General features: G+C 49.5%; 1 protein-coding gene across 2 annotated transcripts in view; it reads left to right on the forward strand.

Moving 5' to 3' along the window:
• Positions 1–21,095, forward strand: part of DUSP8 (dual specificity phosphatase 8) — a 95,465-nt gene that overhangs the window by 62,104 nt on the left and 12,266 nt on the right. Inside the window, exons 1-2 of one of the 2 annotated variants that reach the window (XM_006134933.5) lie at positions 6,064–6,437; positions 17,708–17,874. In XM_006134933.5, coding sequence (XP_006134995.3) covers positions 6,320–6,437; positions 17,708–17,874 — 285 coding nt within the window. In that variant the 5' untranslated portion in view covers positions 6,064–6,319. Of the gene's footprint in view, positions 1–6,063; positions 6,438–17,707; positions 17,875–21,095 lie in introns of those variants that run through there. The other variant, XM_075928195.2, reaches the window with a different exon arrangement.

The following is a 21,095-nucleotide window of genomic DNA, read 5'->3' on the forward strand; positions in this document are numbered from 1 at the left end:
GGAGCAGTTTAAGCGATAACATTAACGGGTAAGCATCAGCTTATTTGGTTAAATTCTAACACAACCTAGGGACGCAACCTAGGGAGAAGCCAATCCTGCCCCAAACAGCCTATCCTTTCAATAGACAAGCGAAGCAAAAGGCAGAAACAAAGGAACCATTAGTCCCATTTTACAGATGGGGAACTGAGGCACAGAAAGACTTACCCAAGGTCCCACAGGAACTTTGGTGCAGTGGGCTCTTCTGAGTCCCCGCAGTTTACCTACCAGACCATGCTTTCTCTCAGATCATCATTTCAGTGCATCAGTTGCCTCCTTTGTAAATGATTGATTTCTGGCTTTTCCCTGTCACACACGACGAGCCGCCTCGGCCCAGTGTTGCATTATTGCCCTTGCTGTTATGTAAGAGGTTTGTGTGTACAAAATCCCACCTCTGCAGCCACTAAACACGAGCTGGAACCATGCCCGGAGGCATGCACAAGAGAGGGCTAGTCTTGCACTGGCCACCTTGAGAGAGCCTCTAGCAGGTGCCATGAGACATCTCTCTTTTCTGTGCAGCCTGATCTACAAGGAACAGTAGCAATGGGAGAGAAATGTCCTCCATCTCAGCCACACTCTCTTCCTGCTCCATAGTAGCTTCCAAATAGGCTGCACCTAGGGAAAAAGAGACGGGAAGGAAGGGGGTGGAAGTCCAGGAGCAAAACAGGGGAGGGGCAGCTCGATGGGCGAAGTCAACACTACAGCAGGAAGCATGCTTCCCTGCTGATGTAAAGAGATGCCCCAGCCATTGCTCATCTTATACCATTTACACTGCTATTTTTAGCACACCAGCACTGCTTGAGCTAGCCCAGACCCATCTGTCAAGCTGGGAATCGCACCACTCAGCTGAAAGATAGTGGCACTGCTTGAACCTCTCCAGTCCAGTGCACTCTGGTCCAGCCACATCCGTGGTCTGGTGTGATTTCAGTTAGATGTCCGTCCGCTTATCCTGGGTGTGGCCAAGTTTCCTGGGGTCCCATAAAGTTTGTTGACAGCCACCAGTCCTGGCTCTCAGTGTTCTGTGCTGTTAGTTCTAATTTAGTCCTATATGTCCTCTAGCAGCCCATGGAAGCAGTGGAAGTGCTGCTAATGCTGCTAGACAATATTGACCTCCCGTGATCTGGAAGATTCTCTGGCTCAGCACCGGTCCGGTCCAGAGCATGCTGGACTAGAGAGGTTTAACCTATATTCTAAGGGGACTGTGTATGGGAAAGCATAGGCTAGAGAGAGTATTTCCAGGGAGGAATTTTCATCTGGAACTGGATTAATTACCTGTGAAGAGGGGGTTTGTTGCTTGTGTGTACCTTTTGTTTTTTAAGAAGGTGGGAAGTGATGCAGAGCATAAGCCAATCTGCACTACAGGACTCAGCCAGAAATGCCCCAGCCATGCTGGGAAGAGTCAGGCTACATCTACACTGCAGCCTTTGTCAGCAGAGACAATGCAAATAAAGGGCTCATTAGCATTTCCATGCTCTCATTTGCCTAGTCTCTTGTGATCCGTTTTGAGGAACAGGTTTTTGCGCAAAAAAATCCACAGTGTAGATGGTGCAAAAAAAACCTTTTGCACAGGTTTCCTGTATACCTGCTTTTTTGAGGAATAGGGGTTCTTGCGCAAAAGGGATTTTTTGTGCAAAAATGGCCCCATCTACATTGTGGTTTTTTGCGCAAAAACCTATTCCACAAAACGGATTGGAAGAGACTATGCAAATGAGAGCATGAGAAATACTAACGAGCGCTTCCTTTGCATTGTCTCTGCCAACAAAGGCTACAGTGTAGTTGTAGCCTTAAAAAGCAGGTTCGAACTCTTCCTGCTGGAACCTGCAACCTGAAAGTAGCCTTAGAATCTCTCAGCCATGAGACGGTCAGGCAGCCAGTCCCTCCTGTAACTCAACATAGCCAAGGAAGATAATATATTCATAGATTTCAAGCTCTGCAGGGCCAATTATGATCAAGTAGAATAGGACAGGCCACAGAATTTCATGCTTCAGTTCCTTCATCAGGTCCATGACTAGACCATCTAATAGGAAATGGGATTTGCTAAGCCACTGCCTGTGCTGATCTCTGTGTGATTTCACTCCCATCCATATTGCAAATGCAACGATGTTGGAGGAACTGGTTGCAGCAGAGTTGTCCTCCAACATGGAAGCAGGGTTTTATCTTGCTGCATAGACGGGACCATGCAATGTAGGCAAGGCCATGAAATTTCCCCTTAATTCAAATGCCTGCCCAGGGAGAGAGGAGAATCTACGCTGCATGATGGAAGCAAACTTTACCGCTTCACTGTGTCGAGTATACCAGAGACCTGAGCACAATAAAGTGCAACAGCGTCTGTTGTCCCTATGCTGTCTTTGCCAGTCAGGGTTGTGCTTGCTGGGAAGAGACGACGGGTGGTAGAACAGCATCCTAGGTTCCCCTGCATTGCTTTTTGGTTGAACACTGATCCTTTTTTCTGACCTGGTTTGAATGTGCGTGGAATGTTATCCACCCTCTGACCCACATCTGACAATAATAAAACTCACAATAACAAGCCTCATTAGAACACTGGCTCCACTAACTGGTGCGAGGGGGAGAGCAGGGCTCATATAATGCTAGTGACCTCATCTCACGTGATGTCACTTTAAAGAAAAACATTGAAGTCTCCCATGTATCACTCCACCTTGCCTTTCTCTGCCTGTAAAGCTTCAGGGCTTAAAGATACAATATGGCCCGTCTGCCTGGTCTAGCCCTGAGCCATTTCCTGGAGGTTTGGGAAGAATTCAGAAACCTTTGAGGAGATGAGCTGAGACATTTTAAAGCATGCACAAGCATGCAAATGGTTTGTGGGAGGGAGAGATGGGGAACGAATCCTCCTCTCCCAAAGGAGGAAGAGAGGCTGTGCATGAGATCACAATTCATGAATTAAGCCACAGGATGAATGGGAACAGATCGTGCAAGTTTGTAACTTTCCTCTCCATTTTACACCCAAAAAGAAGTCTGGGGCTACGTCTAGACTGCAGGCTTCTTTCAGAAGAAACTTTTCCAGAAGAGATCTTCCAAAGAAACTTCTTCCGAAAGAAAGCGTCCACAATGCCAAAGCGCATCAAAAAACCAATCTGCTTTTTCAAAAGATCGTGTCCATTCAGTGTGGATGCTACCTCACATGTACACTGTGATTACTATGAACGAAGTGGCCACCAGGGCACCTGTGCTTTTTCCTCTTCTTGCAAAAGAACTCCCTCTTCCCCATCCACACACACCTTTTTCCGAAAGAGCTCTTTCGGAAAAAGACTTCTTCCACATAGAAGAAGGTTTACCTCAGTTCTTTCGATTTTTTTTTTTCTTTTCTGAAAGAACATGTTTGCAGTGTGGATGTAAGTGAAGTTTTTTTGGAAAAAATTCTGTAGTATAGACACAGCCTATGCATGCTTCTCCTCCAGTAGGCTGTAGGGGGTACGTACGGAGGAGTTTCTCAAAAGCGGAGAGGCAGTGATTTAGGAGAATGCAGATGGGTTATGGAGCTGTTGGTCTCTAGCCTGCCAGTTCAACTCCACCTGTGCTTTAAGGTGTAGCCACAGCACAAACTCAGGGAGGGAGTTCTCCTAGTGCTCTATGTAAACCAGGTACACGAGGGGAGTAGCTAACAGCGTGAGAGCACGTTTGCACTGGCACTTTACAGCGCTGTAGCCTCCTGCACTGGGTGGGCAAGGGAGGTTTCACATCCCTGAGCCAGAAAGTTGCAACGCGATAACGTCGCAGTGTAGACATAGCCTCTGCGTTGCAACTAAATAGAACGCAGATGGTTGAGCACAAGCAGTCACCCCGTGTTTTAAGAGGCTATTCCAGGTGACGTGGCCTAATAGTGCCAATAAAAGATATTACCTCATCCATATTGCATCTCATATCCTAGGAACAGTGCAGCTACAACAACAGTGCATTTAGAATCTGTCCCTGTTGATTTCTCTGACTCCCTCAGATTTTCTGAGTGGAAGCAAGTGGAACTCTGTTCAGTGAGCAGTTACACCAGGGGCTGAGGTGCGGGGTGTGGTAAGGCTGAACAGGACCCAAATCTACCAAATCCTTAAGCTCCATCCCCACTGCTGCAAAATCAGTCAGGGTGTCCTGTCTAGCCACTCTAATCCAGTGCAGCTAATAATCCCAGATCAATCCAGCCTCCATGTTCTTTCTATAGTACTTTTGTGACCCCCTCGTTGCAGTATTTGAACACCTCCCAGTCTTTAATGAATTTAGCCTCAGAACAGTCCAGTGCTGTAGGGTTGTACTGTTATCCCCATTTAACAGGTGGAGAACTGAGGCACAGAGAAAATCAGGGTGCATCTACACTGCACCGTTATTTTGAGATAACTAGTGTTATTTCAAAATAACAGTGGAAGCCATAATTTCTAAATAATGGACGTAGAAATAATATTTCTAAATAATGTCAGAGGCTGGAGAGGGATGGCAGGAGACAAATTGCTTGATCATTGTCTTCGGTCCACCCTCTCTGGGGCCCCTGGTGCTGGTCACTGTCGGCAGACAGGCTACTGAGCTAGATGGACCTTTGGTCTGACCCAGTACGGCCGTTCTTATGACGTCTTATTCCGAAATCTGTAAACCTCATTCTGCGAGGAATAATGCCTATTCCAAAATAGCTATTTTGAAATAAGGCGTCTGTAGACGCTCCACTTCTGCTATTTTGAAATTGGCCCTGGTGAGGGGCTAAGTTATTCCTCACCAGTGCATCCTGGGGCTCTAAATCAAGATAGCACATCTATATTAAGGAAGCCTGCCCTGGACTAATTTTGAGGCTTCCTTGCAGTATAGACCTGTTGGCTACGTCTACACTGGCCCCTTTTCCGGAAGGGGCATGTAAATTTCACTAGTCATCGTAGGGAAATCCGCGGGGGATTTAAATATCCCCCGCGGCATTTAAATAAAAATGTCCGCCGCTTTTTTCCGGCTTTTAAAAAAGCCGGAAAAGAGCGTCTAGACTGGCCCCGATCCTCCAGAAAAAGTGCCCTTTTCCGGAGGCTCTTATTCTTACTTCAAAGAATAAGAATAAGAGCCTCCGGAAAAGGGCACTTTTTCCGGAGGATCGGGGCCAGTCTAGACGCTCTTTTCCGGCTTTTTTAAAAGCCGGAAAAAAGCGGCGGACATTTGTATTTAAATGCCGCGGGGGATATTTAAATCCCCCGCGGATTTCCCTACGACGACTAGTGAAATTTACATGCCCCTTCCGGAAAAGGGGCCAGTGTAGACGTAGCCGTTGTTTTCAGAATAACTATTCCGGAATAGCTTACTTTGAAATAGCCGTGCAGTGTAGACGTACCCTCAGTGACTTAGTCTTGCAGAGATTCAAACCCAGGTCTCTCAAATCTTAGGGGAATGCCATAACTGTTGGACCAATCTTCCCATCTTGTCATCATGGGCCTTGCAGCAAACCCTCACCTGCAGCCTACATCTTTGCCAGATTGGTCTTCCCAGTCTCCCAGTTCCTTTTCCCAAGAAGAATCTTCTGTTCTCTCTGTTTTCTCACGAGAAAAAAAAAAAAAAGACCATCAAGATTAAAACCCCAGTCTTCTGGTTGTATCTACCACTGAGAACACTGGGTGTTGGGGATGGTTTTCCGAACTCTATCCAGAGCCATAATAGCACTGTGTTTAGCCTTTGTGTTGGTGCTTCGCTACCATGGCAATGCACCCTGGATAATTGCATTCGATAGACAGTGTAGCGCGTTCTACCTTCAACTCACTGTACAAGCATTAACTCATCAAAGCAAATCACGCTCACTTCAAGTGGAACAAAGGACTGCTTGCTGCAGCTCCTCGCGCCTCCAGGGAGGAGCTGGCTGTCCCCTGCAGGCGTTCAAGGAGCAATTGTTTCGGAGAGCAAGCAAGGTCAATGGGAAAAATGGGATGTTGCCCCTTTAAGCAGCTGAGTGAAGCGTGTGTCAGTGGTGTAGCCTATGAGTTAAACTGCGTGTCTGTGTGCTGAGTAAGGAATGCGGTTGCATGCCTGACCCGTTAGCTATGATCAGCAGGGCTGTTGCTCATGTGCTGAGCTCATTCAGGCTCATTGGCGCTGTGCGCGCACACACGCCGGGGGAGAGCAAGAAGCTGTAGTGCTGGAGGAGGGTGGCAGGGTCTCTCTCTTCCTCATCTTCCCCACCCCTTTTCATTTTCATTCCTTTTGGAAGCTGGATTTTGGGGGGGGGAATTCAAGCTCCGTTCTCCCTCCCCCCCTGCCTGCCAGCTGTTGTTTTGCTAAAGCAAGCAGTGCCTCTCTGAGACGCAACCCAGCTGCCTGGATGCCTCTGGATGTTATGATTGCGCCCGCCGAGGACCAGTTCTGGGCAGACATGCATGAGGGGCAGCTGAAGCTGAAAATCAGAGTGAGGAGGATGAAGGAGAGCAGGGACATGCGAGGTTTGTTGGCGAGCTCCTTTCCTTTGGGGGGGGGCTGTTGGCGGAGCCTGAACCACACTATAAAGAGGTTCTCTTTGCAGAGCAGCTGAGGGGTGGGCAATGTAAAGGAATGAGGCAGCTGGCATCTTGCAACCATCAGGACAGAGCAGTGGATGGTGGGTGAGATCCCATTTTAATGGGGTTGCCAGAGTGGGTGTTCAGCATGCTTGGGACTTGGGGCTGAAGACACATTCCAAGCTCCTCCACCCAGCACTGAAGCCCTCAAGCTTTGGTGCCCCCGGGGCTGGTGGGACTTGGGCTTTGGTCCCCCTTCCTGGGGTCATGTTGCAATTTTGGTCGTCAGCAGTGGGTCACCGTGGGATGATGTTTGAGAACCCCTGGGATAGAAGGGTGCAGAGAGCATTTTTGACTTGGGGAGAATACCAGGAATTTTCAACCTTTGCTGTTTCAGGGAGCGCGCTTTTTTTTCGGCAAGGGTGGGGGCATCTGGCTTGTCCCTCCAGGTGACTTCAGGGGTAGCAAAGGAAGAAATAAGCTCTTTTGCGATAGGGCATGGCAGGTACGGTTCTGCTATTGACTGCAAGGGGAGAGTAAAGGATGAGACTAGCATTCGGAGGTGGTTGTCAGCTGCATTTTCCCCCTATGAGTTGATGGGCACCCTTCTAGAAACCCGGAGGGCAGTTTGTTTAGATTGGGACTCAGTCCTGCAAGTGTGGAGTGGCTAAGCAGGGCTGGAAGAACACATACACAGTAGGAAGGGGAAGGGCTCCATTCTTATGTGCCCCTACGTGTACTCCTCCAGGAAAGGACACAGAGGAGATGGTGTGTTTCTGTAGACCACTCCTATGCACCAACAGCATCGTACACTGGTTGTTGGGCTACTAGGGTCCAGTGAAGCAGCTGTCATCTGCCCCAGTGGGCAAAAGGTGTGGGGTCCAGAACAAAGCGAGGAATTCCCCCAGAAGAAAGTAATGATTGTGGATGGGGAGTTCAAAGAAACAATATCACCCCCAGTCAACCAAATAGCCCCTGCTGCTGTTTCACTTCTCTTCACTGAGACAATCACTAAATTCCGCTTTCACAAGGCTCTTTAAAAAAAAAAAAAAAAAGAGGGGAGGGGGGTTGCCATGTCTTAGCTCCACAGCACTAGGGTGAGAGGAGGAAAGGGAGAAATTAAATAGAACAGCTTAAAATATGCCTCGCCTAGAATGACCTAATTTACCAAATGGTTTAATCAAGAAATACTTCCCCCCCGCCCCACCGTCATCACTTAAAATGGGAATCTGCTAAATGAGCTTGGCATGTTTTTGTGGTGTGAGCCACATAACCCAGCGATGGTGTAATTAGTAATAAGGCAGTCATGGAAATGACACATTCTTCTTTACTTAGAACAAGTAAAGCTGGTCCGGAGCAGGCACAGTCAGCAGAGGAAAATCAGGGCCAGCAACTCCAGGGGCTGGGGGTTTCTTTCTGTTTTTTCTTTTTCTTTTTTTTTTAAGGAAGTACAGGTTGAACCTCTCTAGTCCAGCACCCTCGGGACCTAACTGTTGCCAAACCAGAAAATGTGCCGAACCACAGAAGATCAATATTGTCTAGCAGCATTGCCAGCACTTCCACTGCTTACTGGGCTGTTAGAGGACATGTAGGGGTAAATTAGAGCTAAATAACAGCACAGAACACTGAGAGCGTGGACTAGTAGCTGTAAACAAATTTTATGGGACCACAGGAAACTTGGCCGCACCCATGATAAGTGGACATATAGCTAACGCCAATCATGCTGGACCACAGATGTTACCAGACAAGAGAGTGCGGGACTAGAGAGGTTCAGCCTCTACCACAAAGCCCAGTTGGCAAGACTAGAGTGGAGCAGGCAACCAGGCTCACCCGGTCTCTAGGCTTGTAGGATGAAGCTATGAGATCAGCAACACCTGGTATAAAATCAAGAGTAAGTGTTGGCCAGGACAGTCAAAGTAGACTTAAGGTCGGTGGGTGGAAGCAGTTTGGAGAGAAGGAAGTGACTAATGGGGAATGTACATGGATTAATAATGGGGTTAATTCATCTGCGTCTCATACCGACTGCCTGGAAGAAAGAACCTGCAACGAGGTGTTTATACCCTCCTGCTCCCTTTTTTTGGTACCATCAGGAGATTTCAAGAGAGAGGTCAGTCAATGCAATAAAAGAAGCGCTGAGATTCGGTGTAACTAGATTAGAGCATAGATGTAGATTTCTTTCTGCGGTGATAAGACTGGAGGAAATGGCAGAACCTGAATAGCAAATACATGCTCATAGCTCATAAAACAGAGCAGAAGGAGGGTCTGGGGAGCCAGAAATCACTGAGCAGCATTCTAGTCTAGCCCCAGTATATGGAGTTATGGTGGCTTCTCTTGCATATGCTCAGGAGTGCCTTGTCTTAATATACCAAAAGGAGCATCGGAGACGCATGCAGGCATTGTCCAGCAGGGGGCAAGTTGACCTTCCTGAGAAGAAGATTTTTCCTTAGTTGGGAAGGAGGGAAAGCGGAACTCATTTCTTCCTTATGGAGAAGATGACAGAAAGTGACACATTTCTCACATAGGTGGCCATGCACCTCAGTCCTGACCTGCAGCCATTCCTGCTATGGCATTGGTACGTCCTGACCAGCAGAAATATTTGCTCCCCCAGCTCTTGAGACCAAACAATGTCCGTAACACTAATTCCAGCTGGGAGCCGGGTGGGGTGGGGAGCGTTCTTATGCATTGAGTGGGTCATTGTGGACAAACAAAAGGCTAAATGTTGGACGTTGTGCGGTGGAGAAATGATGAGGAGGGCAGGGTGGGGAAGAAATCTAAAACTTCCCAGAGAGCAGGAAGTCCTGAGCAACACCAAGGAACTTTCCAAAGGGTGATGAGTAAGAGTGTTAGTAAAGGCTCTTTCGTCATCTTGCTCAGTGGCTGGTATGAATGGCACCCCGCCCCTCCTCCCCCAAGCAAAAGAATGAAGCAGGAGCCAGGGGAGGTGATGGGATTTTCCCAGAGGCTGAGGCCATGATGCTCCTTGAGTATCTGAAGACAGCTGTCCTTGTCCAGCCCCTCTGCTCTCTGTGCTTTTCTCCCTTTCTCTGCCCTGATTCAATGGAGTCTTGGCCAGCATGTTCAGTCATGTCACTAGGCGAACAGGGTGGGTTTAGCTGAGCCTGAATAAGAGGCAAAGGACTGGTGTGTTTGGGGTTTTTTTTTAGGGGATCAACCCTGCAGTTCTCATTCAGGCTTTACTCAGCCTAAACGCTCATTGACTCACTACCCGAGTAAGGACTGCAGGGCTTGGGCACACGTCTGACTTTTGGCTTCTCATTGACTTCAGTGGGACTCGTCCTTTCATATCTTGCTGAATTGAGGCCTTGACCCTTTGGGCGAAAGGTGGCTTCTGTGCTACTCAAAGACAAGCGCTTGGTGCTTCCAGCCCTTTCAAAGCCTGTCCTAGCAGAGGCTGTGGATTCACTGCCAGCCCATTGAGCACTGAGGTTTTAACTGGCGCTATCCCAGAGGGATCAGCATGAAGAGCTGTTTCCTATTGAGGGGCAGGAGAGCTGGACGCAGGTGGCTTTGTGTAACCCTGGAGCAAGAACCAGCCCTGGCAGGAATAGGCAGGAGCAACGTGAGTCTTGTTGATGAGGCCACACCGGACGTGTGTGTGCAGCTCCGCGCACCACGGCACCTTTTCCAGGTGCTCATCAAGGAGCATCTCTGAAGCTGAGCCCACTGCCCACTTTTATGGAGACCAGCGCCCAGGGAAGGGGGAGTCTGCTGGGACTTCCCCCCTCAAAGGCACAGAAGTGCTGTGGGGCAGGGACTCTCTCACCCTAAAGCAGATGCACTTTAGCATCTCCAGGTGGACGCACCTTTTATCCCCCAGGCATAGACCCTGTACCTCTGTAGGTCGTACCCAAAGGTGGGGTTGGAGGCTGCTGGGCAGGCTCAAGTACCTGACCTCCTAGCCATTCTAAGAGGGTAATTACTGCAGCCGCTGCCATTAAACAGGAACGACAGGGACCAGCCATATAACCTTTCCCTAGAACGAACCCCCAGCGACCACTGGCTGCTCCTAGGCTGCAGCCCAGGAGAGAGGGGAAGATGGGGCAGAATGGCCCAAGAGCCAGCTAGCTCAGAGAGAGACCACCACTCGCTGCTGTGTGGCTTTGTCTCTGTCCCGCTCCTCTTCTCTGCTAAGGACCCCTCTGCTCTCGCTGGCGTGAGAGTGCAGCCCTTCATCCTGGTCCCGTCCTGGAGCCCCCGTGTTGCATGGACACTTGTCTGCTGTCCAGTCTGGCCCTTACGCTCTAATGGGAGAGGGGTTTGTGGGAAGAATGTGCACAATGCTTCAGAGGCACCCATGGTAGCTGGAGACTGCCAGCCTGGCTTTTCCAAAGAGCGCTCCGCCCAGAGCAAAGTGCTGTCTTCGGGCAGAGCAACACTCAACAGGGTCCTATCTGAGCACAGTGTTCGTTCCTGGGGGGGGGGGACACTGTTTATCTCCCCCCCTTGGAATCAGCGGGCGTGTTCCCATTTATTCCAGCGAGAGCAGGCCCCAGTGGCACAGAGATGCATGATGATTTAGTGGAGGCTTGACGGGGTGAGCCCAGGTGGCTGGCAATAAGCAGGGAGCCTGGGTCTTTGAAAACAACAGGTTAACAGGTTTTCAAGCGCTCCTTAGCATCCGCTGTTGTTTCCAGCCTGCAGGGAAATGTGACTAGGAGTAGCAGAGTATTACAGCCAACTAGGCCCAACATGCTCCTATAAGCCAGAGTGGAATTTCCCCCTGGTTCAAACAATGGCCCTGTTGAAGGTGTCCCTTTTGATCTCACTTCAGGACTTTCCCTCATTTCTCTGCTTCACCTTCTTATCTCAAAGGGGTTTCCAAGCCTTTAATCCCTAGAGGAGAATGGAGATCACACTTCCCTCTCGTCCCCTCCTCCCTCAGGAAGGCAAATGCTGGGATCTATGGATACCTTTTATCAAAGTCCCCTTCCACCCCCTCCCCCCCCACCGTCACAGCTGCTTCCACGGCTGCTGGGTTTTTCCTCTGATCATAGCGAGAGTGGCAGTAGAGTGGGTCTGTGTGGCCTGGCTGAGTGTGAAAAAGGACAGCAGGGGATGTCCATTGGGATTGACTACTGTTCTCAATACTCTTTCTTCACTTTACAGTTGTTTATATCTACAAAGCTGAGGTTTTCCACCCAGGAGGTAAAACTATGGGACACTGCTCTTACCTTCATGAAGAACTTGATGGAATTTTGCACAGGGTCAGATAAAACACTAGTAAATGCATGTACCATAGGGAGGAGCCCTGCAGGGAGGTGGACTGGATGGTCCAATAGGTTTGTGCTGTCCCCAAATTCTTGGACATGATCTAGAACCCTGTGGGCTTTGTTGATGAGTGAGGTGTTGAGGTAAAAGTCCTCTGACTGTTATTTCTGTGCCTGTCCAAACCATGGGCCAGATCTTCAGCTGGTGTAAATCGACTCAGTTGACTTCAGTAGAGCTACACCAGTTTGCGCCAGCTGAGGACAGGGGCTAGCCCCAGTGGAGGCAGCTGCTTTTAAATCCAGAGACCTCAGGTTTGATAATTATTTGGCAGTGATTATGGAGAACCTCACCTGCATTTATCTCTTTCCTAGGCCATGTCTGTGGATGCATTTCCCTTCCCCTGTGATGGTGACACAGCTAAGCACAGTTATGAGTTTGGATCTGGTTTTTTGTCTCGGTGTTTGCAGAGATGTGCTTTGTACATAGGCTCTTAATTATCCAGGCATAAAGTGAGATGGTTGTACATGGCTCCTTCTTCTCTCTCTAACCCTCTGACTGTTGTATTTATCTCCTCCTGTAGTTTCAAAGAGGAAGCTCTCTTGACTCTCTGCGGCCTACCAGTAGGCCAGGTGCTATGAGACGCTGTGCCACTCTCTTTAAGCTGTAACCTACTTTGTCCGGCACATGAGTAAGCTTTTAAAGCGCTCCCAAGGCGCAGAGCCTCTCCCTTGAGCAGTCACAGTTTCCCCCAGTGAAAGGGGGTTTTGATTGGCGGTTGCCACTGATATGCTTTGTGGAAAACTGGGGCCGGGGGAAGTGGCAGGGATGGGGTTGAGAGTCTGAGCTGCGAGGTAGGGGAAGAGGAGAGGGGCTGGAAGTAAGAAATAACTTCTTTCCTTTCAGAGCACGGGAAGGAAACGCTGTATTCTGCGTCCCTGGGCGAGCACGACTTCTGCCACAACTGTCCAGAGCAAACTAGAAGCGCTTAGCTAGTTTTACAAAGGGAGGGAAGCAGCAGGGCCTAGTAATGGAAGCACAGAGCTGGGAGGTAGGAGACCAGAGTTCGGTTCCCAGACTTGCCATGTGACCTTGACAAAGCCATCCAGATGCTCTGTGCCTGTTTCCCCATCTCCTCCATGGGAGTAATAACAATTTCTTAGGTCCTGGAGGTGCTATGTTCCTTACTGTCTGTACAGTGCTTGGAGAGCCTCTGCTGGAAGGCACTAAGAGCTTTTCTTACCTCCGAGAGACTGGCTGGGATATAGACGCTTGAGGATTGATTGAGAGCACCACAGTCCCACCAGCGTCTTGATCCTGTGACACGCACAGCTCTTGGAAATGTCTCCCCTCCTCTTCAGTGGGAGTAGCAGGTGTCAGCACATCTCCTAGCATCGTGCCCCACGTCCACACACATCCCTCTGTTTGTTTGGACTCCACCCTCGCACGATGTAGGTAACTCTAGAAGCCAGGAAAACATTGGATCGAGTGGAGAATGTTTTCTAAAGCCCTCAGGAATGCGAGAGTCTGGGCCAAGGATAAGGTTCTGTGCAATGTAAGGGGACCAGTGCTTATTCAACCGCCTAAGCCAGTGCTCCTGCTCGAGGGAGCATCTAGAAACTTGAGATCTCTTTCCACCCACTCCACCCTAAATACAGATTCTCCCCCCTCCTGGCCCCCTCCCCACGCTTAGTTCCATGCGTGCCAGGAGCATCCCACTGCCAGCCCCAGGGAGGTGTCAGCCTAACAAATAAAAGACTAGAACTGCCCCACCCCGAGGTATTTTTTCTCGTTCTGAATTAACACTAAAACGTGGAGCAGCATTATGTAGGGCAGGGAAAACCCAAGTATGGCTTGGAATACTGCCAGGGACAGTTACTGCCTTTGGGGTGATTTTAAGAAGCTGCTTCGCTTTCCAAAAACTGAAGAGTTGCTATAGCTGCATGTGCTGGGGCTGGGGTTGGTATCCCTGAAAGTTTGGAGGTGTTGGAGCGTGCCAGTCTCTGCCGTTCCCTTTGGAAACCCTGATATTGCTCAGTAGCTGTGAGCAGTGATGTTTGGGAAGGGAAATAAGGGCAGCCCTGTAGCACCAGCAGAGGTTAGGAAGGGATAGAGCAGAGAATGGTAAAGATTTTGCTCACATAGGTCCCTGTCAAGCAAAGCACACAAGCGTGATACTCAAGTGAAGCCCAAGACTAGTTCAGTTGACTTCAGTTGAACGCCTGGCATGCTTGAAGTTAAGCACCTACTTGGGTGCTTTGTTCTGGGCCATGTAGGGAGCATGTCTCCTCCCTTAGGGGGGTTGGGACATATAAACTTGAAGCAAGGGTGACTGTCTCTTTCAACGAATCTCCGCCTTGCATCCTCCACAGCTCCCCCGTGCCACTTGTATGTGCTTTGCCTAGCAAAGGGTCTGCAGGCTGGCAAGTGCTGGAAGGGGCAAGAGGAAGGGGAGCCTGCTGTAGCTATCCTCTCACTCTCCTGGCTCCCAAGGAGAGTTTTGAGCTGTGTGGGTCAACAGTGCAGATGAGCCGAGGCAGGCGCTGCCTCCCAGCCTGCTCTGCGGGGGGAATGGCGCATACCTTGCCCCAGGTGCAAAATGCCCGCTTTTGTGCTATGAAGACTTCCTAAACCTTTCAAGGGGATGCAGTACTGTGGGCCCAAGCCTGGCCCTGTGGCAGCCCCGCATTCATTGCAAGATTGGACTTCCCCACTCATACACCCTCCCAGTGAAAATACAGCTCTGCTGTTTTTCTTCCCTTGGGCTCCGGTGCAGTGTGCGAAGGAAGAGTCTTTCTGGGAGTGAGCAACAGGTAGCCTTTCTGCCCAACCTGTGTCTTTTGAACCTCTCCAGCTGCCTCCATTCAAGTCCTCACGTGCACACCCCACCCCACCTGGTGATTCACACTCTCCGATGAGATTGATGTGGTTGTGGGAGTAACCGGAGCTCCTGTGCACCTGTGCCCAGCGTCTTTCTTTCACTCTCATTTAATATCCCAACTGAGTGGGTGATGTCATGTTGGAAAGAACCGGGGATGAGGAAGTGTGGGAAGGAGCTTTAACTCTTCGTAGCCCAGGTCTCCAAAGGCTTGGTAGCCATTCTCGTGATAACTGCCAGCCACACAGGGAAACAGAAGCGGCCAGAGGAGCCTTATTGCAAGTTGGAGATTATTTTCTCTTCTAGTATGATGGCTTTCTTGGACCAGTCCATCTGGGCTGCCTGCCACATAGATGTGATGGAAAAGGTGCCTTTCTTTAAAGGACCATTGTGTCGACTCCTCCACTCTTTACCCCAGAGCTCCTCAGAGCTGCACATTGGGATCCAGTTAGGTAAGGATGGGGACTCTCAGAGGGGTTTGCTGGGAAGTTGGCAGGACCCTGTTGAGTATGTCCTGGGAAGCCTGGTGGCCATATTGCAGCCTCTTCCATCCCCCTAGAGAGGGAAAGGAAGGGATTGGGTGGAAGGTTGTTAACTGAACCTCAGTAGTTTTGGTTCAGTTACGGAGATGGGCTGGGTTCAAGGGCAGGGATCGTTATTTTAACTGAATCCGTCTTTATAGACACAGAACAAGTCCCTGTGGAAACAATGGCTGGTACCTCATGGATATAGACAGCCAGATCTGTATGAATGTCCGTGGGAGTCAGGAACGTTGTTCGGCCTCTGTGGAACTCCCAGTCTGTGTTCATCTATCTGCGATCCCAACTGTTGAAAGCTCAGAGCAGGGACTTACATCCCTTGGGGGCCTTCGTATTGACAACAGCACTGGGCTTGGTAACCTAGACCAGGTGTAGTTTGCTAAGGTTTCATAGAATAATCATAGAATCATAGAATAATAGGACTGGAAGGGACCTCGAGAGGTCATCGAGTCCAGCCCCCCGCCCTCAAGGCAGGACCAAGCTCCGTCTACACCATCCCTGACAGATGTCTATCTAACCTATTCTTAAATATCTCCAGAGAGGGAGATTCCACCACCTCCCTTGGCAATTTATTCCAATATTTGACCACCCTGACAGTTAGGAATTTTTTCCTAATGTCCAATCTAAACCTCCCCTGCTGCACTTTAAGCCCATTACTCCTTGTCCTGTCCTCAGAAACCAAGAGGAACAAATTTTCTCCTTCCTCCTTGTGACACCCTTTTAGATATTTGAAAACCGCTATCATGTCCCCCCTTAATCTTCTTTTTTCCAAACTAAACAAGCCCAGTTCATGAAGCCTGGCTTCATAGGTCATGTTCTCTAAACCTTTAATCATTCTTGTCGCTCTTCTCTGTACCCTTTCCAATTTCTCCACATCTTTCTTGAAATGTGGCGCCCAGAACTGGACACAATACTCCAGCTGAGGCCTAACTAGCGCAGAGTAGAGCGGCAGAATGACTTCACGAGTTTTGCTTACAACACACCTGTTGATACAACCTAGAATCATATTTGCTAGGCCTAACTCCATGTGTGGAGAAAGGAGTCAGTGCGTGTTCGGAAACTCCCTTGAGGATGTGGGTCTCTTGCCTATATAACAAGCGGTGCAAGGAGGAACTGTGTTGTGTGCTTCTCTTGGTCAAGCTTGCCTTTGGTTATGCCATGGCTAGCAGATGTGTGGAGGCAGGCAACCCAAGTACCTAGTCCTGCCTCTGCAGAATGCACGGTTGCTGTTACCTAATGATGCAGAGATGTGAGACTTTGTATAGGTTCATATTAGTCTTGGAGAACCCTGGCTGGAAAGCGCAACCAGATTCTCCGCCCTGTTTCTCCATCCCTGCAGCATGAGTGTGGTGGTAATTCTCAGACTGAAGAGCTGCTCTGAAGTCTCAGAACTCTGGCTTCACTTGTCATCGTCTATCTGCTTCTGCCACCCCATTGCTGTTCCTCTGAGTCTGGTGTGTGAGGCCGCCTGAGCAAAACCGACATGAACAGGGCTGCAGCCAGGCTGGGGCTGTCCGTCGGGCACTACCAGTGATCACGTTCAGCAGCACCTGACCCTGAAAAACGGCTCAGGAATCTGTTCAAAAGAAATCAGATTCCACCCTCTCTGTCCAAATACTTTCTGCAGCCCAGCCGCCCATCTCCCTCCTCTGCATGCGGACTCATTTGAGCGCTGTACCCACGGCTGCATAACCAGGCAGGCGTTCGTTTGGGGAAGAGACAGGAGTGGCGACCGCGTATATGGGGCGGGGTGGGGCGGGGTGGGTAATGCTGCTTAAAACTCTGCGTGACTCTGATGCTGATCCTGCCTCAAGTACAAAGACCTGCAGCTTTGTGTGCTGTGATCCCGTCAGAAACCGCAAGTGCAGCGGGGGCAGAGTGATTGCACTGAAGACCTCCACAGAATACTGAAGGACTGCAGAGAGCAGTGGCTGTGTGCTGGCCGCCTTCTCTTGAGCCATTGTCCAGTCCAGTGCCAGCAAACCACTGTGCTGCTGTCCTTGCTGTTGTTTCGATCTGATCTAAAAATCCTGCTGCTGACCATTTGTAGCCACTAAAAATCCTGTGGAATTATTTATACGAGCAAGAGGATTAGCCTGGGGGTCCTGGACAAATTCTATGCGTTATTTAGTTCTGCTTCTCCCAAATCTCCTTGCATTTTCAGTATATATTTTTTTAATCTGCACATTACACTGATGCCCATCGCTATACTGCTTGGTTGTCTACACTCAGTTAAACACCAGCAGACTATCACAGACCTGTCCAGCTTGCAAACAAAAACAGGGTGTGATCAATGCATTAGGTAGATCTGTGAAGAGCAGCATACCCCACTGTGACTACACGAGGGGACCATATTAACTCAAGTTGGAAATAGTGGGGCACCACACATCATACAGGTCTCACGTGGGGCTGGCTTGATTATAATTGACTGTTGGTATCTTTTGATCTTCCCTTGCACCAAGAAGCCCTAACCAGGATCAGGGCCCCCTTGCTCTAGGCACTTTACAGACCCACAGTGAGAGACCTTCTCTTTCGTGGAAAATTTAGTCTAAATTTCCTCCTTCTCTCTGCAGGCGGCTTTGCCACCTTCTCGTCTTGCTTCCCAGGACTCTGCGAAGGGAAACCAGCGGCCATCTTGCCAATGAGCATCTCCCAGCCATGCTTACCAGTGGCCAATGTGGGCCCCACCCGCATCCTTCCTCATCTCTACCTGGGCTCCCAGAAAGATGTCCTAAACAAGGTACAGCTTTGGTGGGGGGGAAACATGCCTACCCCATGTTGCCATTGCCCTTTATCAACTGGAGTTGGCCTAGCCCATTGGCGCGGCACATGGGGGAAGCGAGTTGTATTATTTCCCATTTAAGGACAGTGCTTGTATAACTTCCAATGGATTGTCCTGCCCAGTGTGGCCTGAATAAGGACTAAGATCATGGCCTGTAGTACAGAGGCCTGGGATGTAAGGGGGTGCTGGGAAGAAAATCCACGGGGTAGCCTTGCAGAGTTCTGGGCTAGAAGGGGCAATGATGTCCTACTGCGTTTTGGTTCAGTGCTGATGGGATGTGAGGAAGGACCAGCCTTCCATCCACAACCTGAAGGGAGTTGCCTGGTTCCCCTGAGTGTCATGCTCACAGGTGGCAGAAGAGTGATAGAAATGTAGCCGTGTTAGTCTGGTGTAGCTGAAACAAAATACAGGACTATGTAGCACTTTAAAGACTAACAAGATGGTTTATTAGGTGATGAGTTTTCGTGGGCCAAACCCACTTCCTCAGATCAAATAGTGGAAGAAAATTGTCACAACCATATATACCAAAGGATACAATTACAAAAATGAACACACATGAAAAGGACAAATCAAATTTCAGAACAGAAGGGGAATGGGGGGGGGGGGGAAGGTAAATGTCTGTGAGCTAATGACATCAGAGGTGATAATTGGGGAAGCTATCTTTGTAGTGGGTAAGGTAATTAGATTCCTTATTCATACCCAAGTGTAAAGTGTCGAATTTAAGCATGAATAACAGTTCAGAGGATTCTCTTTCAAGTGCAGTCTGAAAAGGCTTTTGAAGCAGGATGCAGGTAATTAAGTCGTTGAGACAATGTCCTTTCTGGTTGAAATGGCAAGAAACAGTTTTTTCTTTGTGGTCCTGTGAGGGAACATGGCCAAGAAAATGCCCATAGAAAAGACCAAACTTTTTGGGCTTGGTGAGTGGTGTCCAAGCCAGGAAGGGGCAATGAGCTGGAAAAGCAGAGAGGAGCAGTGGGAAGAGCGAGGGGGGGCATAATGGAGCTGAGAAAGGGAGAAGAAGGAGAAGAACTCCTAGGGTGCCTAGCCCCAAGGGAGGACCTGCGAGATTGACTTTGAGAGCACCAACTTCTTCCCTACTAATCCCTCCTGCCAGCTGGGCTGCTGACTTCAGCTGCTGCCTGCCCAGCCTGGGAGCCAGGGGTTAAGCTGGGATGTTTAATCATGGGGGTGAGTAGGGAGGGGGCCAGCAGCCACAGACCAAGGCAAAGCACTCTTTAAAGAGGCCAGGAACTAGACAAAGATTTGCTTTGGGAACAGAAGGGGTGGAGGGAAAAGAGGGGCACTGTCCTTTTAAAGGTGCCAGAATTCTTGGGCAGTGATGTCACCTCGGGGAAGGAATTTTGTTTTATGAGAGAAAAAAAATAAATGAGAGAAGAAACAGAAATTGTAGTTAAAATTCCGCCGGGCGCCTATGGTGGACAGGAGGGAGCCAGTCAGACGTTCTTGCCTCAGGAAAGGGCCAGGGGAGAAGCATCTGATAGGATTATGGGGGTGGACCAGAAAGAGAGGAGATACATTTATATAAAGGGAGTAGAAGGAAATTAAAGAGAAAAATGCCAAGAATGTGAGCTCTGGAGCTGGGCTGGCTCCTAGGAGCTGAGGTTAGGCTTCTAGAGAGCCTGCTGAGGGAGAGACTTATGTAAGCTTAGTTAGGACAGGAGCCACGGGGTGGATTAAATGGAATTCAAGGAGGAAACCTCGGCCGTGTCCCCTGAGAGCCCTACATCAGGCGTCAGACTGACTGGTCTTCCCCTCAGCCCCTCTCAACACGGCCTTTTGCTCACCCCTTCCTTCCGAGAGGTTTTTGCTTCCCTCTCTGCGCTGGGGTGAAGATTACTAAGGACAAGCATCGCTCCCTCTGGCATTAGAGAGCAGGGCTGGCAGGGAACATCCCTCTGAGATGGGATAGCAGAGTCCCTTGTGAGCGCGCAAACGTAAAGTGAAGATATTTCCCAAAGCGAAAATGGGGCCAGTGTTCCCTGTAAGCTGTGCATTCGTGCAGCTGCTAAGGAGAGATTCACATGCCACCCGGCTGACTAGCAGAGCACCCACAATTAGCCTTTGTTTATGCTGGTGGTGCACATTCGCACATGCCTCAGTGCACATAAAAATCATCCCACACATGGAGGGAAAAGATTAGAGGGAACATTGAATGGGGGTTCTCCCAGCCACTTGCCCAATGGCCCTACCCGGGCTGTTGCCGGTCGCTGGAACCCTGCCCCCTCCATGCCAGACTGTTGCCTGGTTGCTGGAATTCTCTTCCCATCCCCCTCCAGCCCTGCCTACCACCCTCTCTGCTTGTCGGCTCTACACTGCACTCTGCTTTTTGGACAAAAGTGGACATCCTGTTTGCTCTTGCCAGCTGATCAAGTCAGCAAGACCAAATGGGACAAATCCCTCCTTTTGGGATAGCCAGGACAGGGCTTAAAAAATGGACTGTCCTGGCCAAAAGGGGACGAATGATCACCCTACAACATAAACCCTAGCTCTGCATCTCACTGCTGCCCTGCTACTGGGCTAAGCCTAGAGTAGAGAGGTTTCTTTTCTCTCTTCATTTCCCTAATCACTGCCTGTTTTATGGCAGCTGGATATCTTCTTCAACTCCTCTCTTCCATTCAAATCTGTGTTGCTCCTCCTTGCCCTAAAATAGCACAGAACAGGCGTTCGCAGGACTACAGCTATTGGCTCTTGGGTATGGATGATCTCCCTTGTTTTGGATAGAATCTGGCTTGGATTTCAGTCCTCAGGGGGAACAATGGGTCATGTTCAGCACTACGCTCTGGCTGTTTTTTGCTGCTTTGGAAGTGCCCACTGGTGAATCTAGCCTTGTCTCTGGGACAGGTGAGAGGTCACCTGTATGTGCCCAGTGAGCAGATCATGGAAAGCAGTAATCCATGAATGCTCACTTGGCCTTCTGAACTACCCCTCTGACTGCATGAGCGCCCCTTTTTATTCACTTGCTCTAACCATGCAAGTAAGACCGATTACTGGCAGAAAGGGTGGGAAGAAATGGTGACTAGTAATAACTGTGGCAGAACATTCCTGGAGAGCTACTTCAAAATTCCTTAATCCAAAGGGTTCACTCCAAAGCCATGATAACATTCATCCAGACAGGAAATCACATGACCTCAGTGTGTCCCAGGCAAAGCAGTTCACGA

This window comes from Pelodiscus sinensis, chromosome 5, assembly GCF_052426305.1.
Source record: "Pelodiscus sinensis isolate ZL-2025 chromosome 5, ASM5242630v1, whole genome shotgun sequence".
NCBI classification, from domain to species: domain Eukaryota; kingdom Metazoa; phylum Chordata; order Testudines; family Trionychidae; genus Pelodiscus; species Pelodiscus sinensis.